The sequence below is a fragment of the Melanostigma gelatinosum genome, assembly GCF_949748355.1.
Source record: "Melanostigma gelatinosum genome assembly, chromosome: 14".
NCBI classification, from domain to species: Eukaryota; Metazoa; Chordata; class Actinopteri; order Perciformes; family Zoarcidae; genus Melanostigma; species Melanostigma gelatinosum.
Genome location: NC_136647.1, coordinates 13652818 through 13660501, shown reverse-complemented (window position 1 = coordinate 13660501; position 7684 = coordinate 13652818). Strand labels below are relative to the sequence as shown.

Sequence of the window (7684 nt, the reverse complement as noted above, 5' to 3'; positions counted from 1 at the left end):
GCGGTTTCAGTAGAGTGTTGCTTACGAAACCCAGACTGGAACTTGTCGTACATGTTGTGCCTCTCCAGTGCAGCAGTAAGTTGTTTGGCCACCACTTTCTCTAACATTTTGGACAAGAAAGGCAGTTTTGATATGGGCCTGTAGTTCATGGGCAAAGCTGGATCTAAGTTAGGTTTCTTTAATATGGGCTGGATAGTGGCATGTTTGAAATAGGAAGGGACAATTCCTGTAGACAATGAGGAATTGACAACAGATGTTACTGCAGGGCCAATAGTTAGCAGAACTTTCTTAAATAGAGAGGATGGAATTATATCCAGAGGGCAAGATGATGGCTTTGTTTTGTCAATTCAGTCCATCAGGTCTTGAAGGCTGATAGGCTGGAAAGAGCCCATAACAGCAGGAGATTGCGAGGAGCTACAAGTAGACAGATCCCAGGCCGAATGCCAGACCTAATACCTGTTACCTTATCAATAAAATAGATCAGGAATTTGTTGCAATCGTCAACAGAATAGCATGGTAAAGTGGTAAAGTGGAGGTAAAGTGGAGCATGAATGCGGCTGATGAATGATCGTAGAGGAAGAGTGACAGCGGACAGGGGATCCAGGTGTAAACAGTCAATCATGTGAATGGGAGTGAACAGCATGCTGTAAATTAGCCGCTAGGATGCGGCTAATTTACAGCATGCTGTAAATTAGCCGCTAGGATGCGGCTACCCAGCTTGTTAAAATGAATACCATCCTTCTTAAAAGCGGAAGAGCGGCCCCAAAACAGATTCAAATTGTCAATGAAGCTCACGTTGTTGGTCCTGCAGGCGGCCTGGAGCCAGGTGTGGAGGCTGAGGACTCTGCTGAACCGCTGTGATCCACGGCCGAGTGTTGGACTTGGACCACTGATAAAAACAGACAGTCCACAGCTGTTTAAAAAGCTTAAAAGATTTGTAAAATCCATCTTGGTCAACTCAGACTGGTGGAGGGCTGTATCGTTAATTCCCACATGAACGATAATTCGCCGAATGGAACACGGGAGGGCGCGCATCAGGCCAGGCAGTGTCAGCAGGATGTCTTGAGCCGTTGCTCCGGGGAAACAGTGTGTCTCCGCGTGAAAACATACTATCAAAATAGATCACCTGAGCAGCAATGTGCAAATATCTTACTGGCTGCTCAACATAAGTGAACACACAGTGGTGTGCCATCAGGGCCCCAAACAGAATCACAAAGTTATAGCTATTTTATAACTTAATCATTTTTCTTAAATACACTACATGTATTATAATTTATAAAAATATGTTTCCCATCATCTTATTTTCTCATTGCACAGCTACTGTCTTCCTCAGTTGCTCTGCTTCCAGTGCCGCTTGTTTTAAGGAGAGCTTTTATCCAATCAGATCTCACCTCTGTGTCTCCAGGTAAGAACAGAGGCAAATAACCGTAGCTCAGTAGGACAGCACAGAAGCCACTGACACACAGCAAATATGCAGTTTCCCGATGACATAATGTCTAGTCAAAGTCAGATATTCTTAGCAATCACCGATCGCTGGTTTTTTTCAGAGCATTTTTTTGATAGCTGTCATAGTGCTCAGCTTATGGCACCAAACGCATCGAGAAGATACCGATCATGTGCCATCACCCTGTGGACTCTAATCACAACCCTCATACATACATACGGCATGTTATCTACCAATTGCCTACAACTGTGAGGCATCTGAGTGTCATCATGTGCTGTTCATATGTGAGGATTGTCCCTCTCTGCGTCTTTGGCCAGGCTCTGCAGCAGAAACCCCTGGAAGGCCTCGTCGCACGACTCCGGGATCAGAAACTCAAGCAGCAGGTCACAGATGCAGTAGATCAGATGCCTGCACATAATCACACAAGCGGGGTAAATGACAGGCTGACATCAACTGTTATTAAAACAGAGGGCTTATATGGACAACATTGGAAAATGAAATGATTAAATAGAGCAGATGTGTTGTATTTATTATTGTATGCTGTGTAGCACTGTGCATGACTTGACTGAAGGCAGGAAACTGAGGAGTTAGGGACCGTCTCAAAAGTGCATACTTAGAGGCCAAAGGAGCTTTTTCTAATTATTGTAAATAGCTTTCTTGTTTTTTCATGGACATTTCAAACAAAATCAATTTCAATCTGGATCTCCTCTCATTGTATGCACAATCTCCTTTTTTTAATAATATACATTAAAAATATATATATAATTATGCTATAGTGCCCTGTGAGTTGTTATTGCCCTTTTCTTTGTCAATAGCATTTTCATTTTTCATCACAGACACTTCGGACCAGCCTGACATTAATCTGGGCCTCATCCCATTATAAACACTTCCTCCAGTTTGTAAAGAAAATCATGCAATATGGCCAACGGCAGTTCTGACTTGTATTCTTTCAACTAACTTCTCATTCTGTTTTCCCTTTTAATTTCCACCAGGACCATTAACAGTTACACAGTTTTAGTTTAGACTCAGTTTAGGCGCTACGATCCGAAAATATGTTGTAAACAGAAACACATTCTGATCGTAGCTATATCAATAGATTGCACCCCTACTCACTACGGTTTAGGGTATTATAGATATGATACCTAGATACATTCGTAACCTGTATGAGTGCACCCGTCTTAAAACAGCCGAATCAGGCGTATGTTTACTCGACAGTTTGCTCGTTGACTCACTTGTTTATCTGATGATCCTGTAAAGACTCCAGCATGGTCTCCAAGCTCAGTCGGTACTTCTCACTTCCCAACATGTCAGTGATGAGCTCTGCCGCAAAAAAAGGAAGCAAATCAAAGGAACAACATAGCTTCAGGAGCACTTCGAAAAATCGAAATGTATGGAGCATTCAAACAGCTACAACCTGACTCAGCTTCTACATACCTGGCAGTAGCTGCATTAGACAGTCCAGACATTGCTCCTTGGTTTCCTCTCTTTCTGCGGCACTGCGCTCTGGCCGCGGTTGAGGTGGCAGCGTGCCGCCTGGCCATACAGCTTCCTGCAGCACTTGAAGGTAAATCACCCAGCAGGGGGCACTGGTAAGGTGGGCAACCCCTAAATCCAACCATCTGAAACAGAATCAGCAGTTTAATGCAGTCGTGTTCCACTGTGCAAGGGCCTCGATATCACCAAACAAACAAGTGAAAATGAATGCATATATTGTACATACAAGCATGCTTTGATTGATTAGGAAGGAACAAAAGGGGAAGCAACACACACAAGTATTCTTAAATCTCTCTGAACCATTGAAGGAGCACAAACGTTGTTTGCTGACATGCTTAGCGAACCCTAAAACTCCCAGAGGCATCTGTTGAGTCCAAAAATGGAGGCAAGTATAATCAGTTAATGACAGCAGGGCACAAGAGATTAGACATGCACAGTTCCCACAGACTGTGTGGTAATAACAATCCCAGTGGTAATTCTAGATTCCCAGTGAGGCATAAATATTTAAAAAGAAAAGTTGTATTTTGAAAGGCAATCTGAGAGAATGTCATGCAGCAGTCGAGTGCTACAAACCACTTCGTGCTTACTAGAGAAGAACCCAACGTCTGGATGTTCAGCTGTACGAAGGGCAAATAATAGAGAGCCACAATGTCACATCCCAGCTAAATACATCTGCAGTCACATCATTTGTATGTGTTAGTAGCATCAACGTCAGCCGAAGTAATCATAATAATAAATATGGGGTTATAGATTATTTCAAAAATACACAAACTCCTGCCTTCTTCAGGAGGCAGACGCTGAGTTATTGACGTGTTAAGCTGTGTGTACAGTAGGAAGATCCTGAAAGGAACACTTACCTCTCAATGAAGGTGCCAAAGAGCAGTCTGATGGTCTTCTGTATGTTCTCAGTGCAAAGCCAACTCCACTGGTCCTTCATCAGCAGACACAGAATGTTCAAAGCAACATCTGCCACAGCTGTGTCTGCAGTGCACAGCAACAAACGCAGACACACAATGAATTCACAGCAACACAACAATAGGAACACCTTTAAGCACATAGGACACACTGTACAGACAAAACGCATCAACGGTGGAAAGTGACTTCTAGAAATACTCAGCAAACGTCTAAAGGAACAATGGAGTTTTACTGCGTCCAAGTGGTAATGCTGAGTTACTGCATTATACAGGGCTGGAAAGCATGCAACACTTCCGTACTGGCGTTATGGATAAAAAAATGAAGATAAGACTGTTACAATAAAATGTATATACGTAAAAAATATCAACCTGTGCCATGAGTTTTCCCTGACGTCTTCTTGTCCATGCCAGGCTGCTCACAGCTCTGCTTGGCTGTCTCTTTCCCATTCGGCTCACACAAAAGTATTTCCTGCTCTTTGACGAAGCTCTCCAGGCCCGACAGTGACATGCCATTGAGGATCTACGATCAGCAAAACAGAAATGTCAGCTGTGTCCAGTTTCCGTTTCAAACACAAACTTTTTAAAATCAAAGACGGTCAATACAGTGTGGCTTACAGCGCTGCCTTCACCAAAGCAGTATGTCACTTTAGGGTGTAGGTCAGGTATGTTGAGAGACGGGGAAATTTTGCTTTGGAACATAAGCCTCCTGATGCATGAAACAAAAACAAAAAAAAACAGGAATCCAAAAATAAAACGCTTTTTATTTCATAAGAATACCAGACACACAAGATAATTGAAAGCGTCCTTAAGTGTAGACTCGGTCGTGACTTTTGTTGACATCCCTGTTGGAATCCCTGGACAATGTTAAAGCCTCTAAGATTTATTCAAATGACTCAATGTAGCGGTCACGACTCAACATGGGCAAACGCAGACCGCGATGACGGGTCACAAGTGGAAACTGCTTCGTTATTTAGGGGTCACCGTGGAAGACAATTTGGGAACAATGGCACCGGACCGATATAGAGGTCTCACCTGTACTTCCTGCTGTCCATTGTTCTTCCGTCAGCATCTCCCTCCAGGTCCTCCATTGGACTGAGGGGCTCAGGATGAGGGAACGCTGTCTTCAAGGTGTCTAAAGCATTTTCCATCATCTTTAATGACGGAGAAGACAGGAAATAATTAAAGTCCCCAAAACAAAATACATAGATCATACTTTTCCATTGAATCGATAGTTTTGATGAGCAAGCTTGAGACAGATTTCTTTTTTTTTAAACTTGCAGCCAGCTAGATGTTTTTATGCTGAGATAAGCTAACCAGCTGCTGGCTTCAGCTTCATATCAATATGGAGTCATATTAACACATACACAGACATCAATGTTCAATCAATCTTCTCCTCTACCTCTCGGGAAGAAAGGGACAAAAACCTCCTTTTATCAGAGAATGATATAGAGCTGATTGTACATTTCTTACAATAACTCTCACAACATCTACAGCATGAAGATTCTCTCTGACCTTATCGATTCTCGACTTGGCAAAAGGCTTTCTTCCAAAATATGTGCAAACATCTGAGTTGAGAGCCAGGAACTCCTGCATGTCCTCACTGTTGGATGTCTCAGGAATGCTGCTTAGTTGCTTGAAAAAAGAAAACAAGGCAATCAAATGACAGAATCACGTCAATCCTTTCATGACAGAAGTTATGATCCCAATACGTACTTTAAGGAACGTATCCAGTTGGCCTTTACGGGCTTCAACCTTGTCGCTGTCTGCATTGCCAAATGGGAGGTCAGGGAATATTTTCTTTGGGCCTTTGACATCTGAAATGCATGACATTGATTTGCATTGATGCACCTGTCTCCGTATACTGAAGTTCAACGGTCAATTAAAGAGGATGATAGTCACTTACTCTTGATTACTTTCTTGACCTCAGGCTTCTCCTCCAAACGTGTTTGCAAATTGAGGAACTCGCTGTATCTCCGGTTGACAGTGTGACAGGACACAGGTTGCAGAGTTTCAGTGTTCTCCGCGGCAGCCATCGTCTCGAACTGTGAAACGGAAAGCGGAGGTCAATGTGTGCTCATCGATAATACATATTCAAATATCAGGAAGTAAGAGGTGGCGTTACCTTTACAGTGTAGAGAGTGTAGGGATATGTGCCTGTGCCACGCTGCTCCTTTGATGTGACAGTGCCACAAATTTGCACATTCTGGATGTTCACAGGTGCAGCTTGGATGTTGGGGGTATCAAAGTTGCAGGAGGTCAGACAAAGTCTTCTTGGAGGACATGTTGGGGATTTCTCTTGGGCTATGCCTGCTGGCCACTGGGAGTCCTCGGGCACCACCATCTTCGGCCCAAGATTTTTCAGAGGACCAAAGCACCCGAAAGCCTCGTCGTCCTTCAAAGTGATCGCGTTGCAGATGTTCGTCGGAGAGCCGCAGTCCCAAAAGCCTCCCGTCAGGTCGTCTTCGGAGTCCGACTGAATCAAGGAGTCCAATGAAACCCTTTTGGGCTCTGGTGAGTGGGAGTAGCGGTCAGATGTGAGGGAGCAGCAGTTCACTTTGCATGGTGTGAGCAAGCCCACGTGGCAACCTTCTACTTTCCCGGCGGACGTCAGGCTGACCATGCTGCCCTGCGAGGAATCCCTCTCACAGATGCTACTCTGGCTCTGCAGATCATCAAAGTCAGAGGTGTTTCTGCTGTTAACGCTGGCCGCATCAGAGGAAGACAGTGACTTGCAGGTGGTCCAGGACTCCTGCTGGATCTGACACCTGTACAGAGCAGCCGCAGCCGGGTGCTGCTGTGGTTCCCTGGACCTGGTGATGACGTCCACAATGGTCTGGTTGAGCCAGTCAGGATCGGACACCCTGCTTATGAGCGGCAACAGCACGTTGCAGGTGATGAGCTCTGTAACCATGTAACCTCCAGTCCTGGTTTCCATATGGGGGTAAGGAACTAGCACATGTAAGACGAGGTTAACTAGAGCTCTCGAGTAGCCGAGCTCAGCGGCTGCACTGCTCACAGCCGGGTGCGGGGCATCTACTTCACTGTAGAGCTGCCAGAGGCCAAAGCTCTGCTGTTGCGTTGACTGTATCTGCCTCGCCGTCATGTAGCTCTGCAGGTGACAGCCGTACAGCTCTAGCAGCCGCTGAACCAGCGCCTTTCTGTCCACTCGCCGCGCGCGCTCCTTCAGCTCCATCACTGACTCCAGCATCGTGTTACGCACCGCACGTTCAAACTCCCCCTCCACCTCTGGCAGCAGAGTGCGGTACCACGAGGACACGAAGTCCCGCACCGCTTTGTGGACAGTGTTGTGGATCTCGTGGTTCAACCTCCACTCGTGTTCGGGCGAATACAGAGGTGGGTTGAGTTTTCCAAGAGGCAAAAAGTGTTCCAGGTGCAGAAGGCTGTCTGCGTCCAGCACGGCACGGGACCCGAGCCAACCTCCGAGAACCACCAAGAGACTGGTGAAGACGCAGAGGAGCCAAACATTCACCAGGAGATGGAAGAGGACAAGCCACGCCAGCAGAGCCCCGAGCCCCAGCAGCCTGCGCTGCCCGAGTAACTCTGATAAAGTCCAGTGAGGAGAGCTCGTTGAGGAAGGCATTAGAGCCAGCTGGTGTAATGTGTCCTGTTGAAAAAAGACTGTGACATACATCATGTCATATAACAAGCACAGAGAATACAGAGTGGTGATTGTATGATGACTTGCTTCATTTGATTTACTTGATTTATCATTTCACCATTTGATCTACAAAAAGCAGGAGAAAAAATGTCATCCATTCCACTTTCACACATTCTAAGGTGACAACTTGTTTTACCTGACCAACAGTCCAAA

The 7684-nt window shown here is 45.4% G+C and overlaps 1 protein-coding gene across 1 annotated transcript; it reads right to left on the bottom strand.

Annotated features, from left to right (window-relative positions):
- Nucleotides 1-1654: 1654 nt before the first annotated feature.
- snx19a (sorting nexin 19a) lies at nucleotides 1655-7453 on the bottom strand (the record flags this gene model as incomplete). Its single annotated transcript, XM_079283537.1, has 11 exons — nucleotides 1655-1852; nucleotides 2677-2764; nucleotides 2879-3063; nucleotides 3796-3919; nucleotides 4222-4372; nucleotides 4468-4558; nucleotides 4885-5003; nucleotides 5365-5484; nucleotides 5566-5666; nucleotides 5756-5894; nucleotides 5975-7453. The coding sequence occupies 11 exons, from the start codon at nucleotides 7451-7453 to the stop codon at nucleotides 1723-1725; spliced, it is 2727 nt and encodes a 908-aa protein (XP_079139663.1). The 3' UTR covers nucleotides 1655-1722.
- Between the last annotated feature and the right edge of the window lie 231 nt (nucleotides 7454-7684).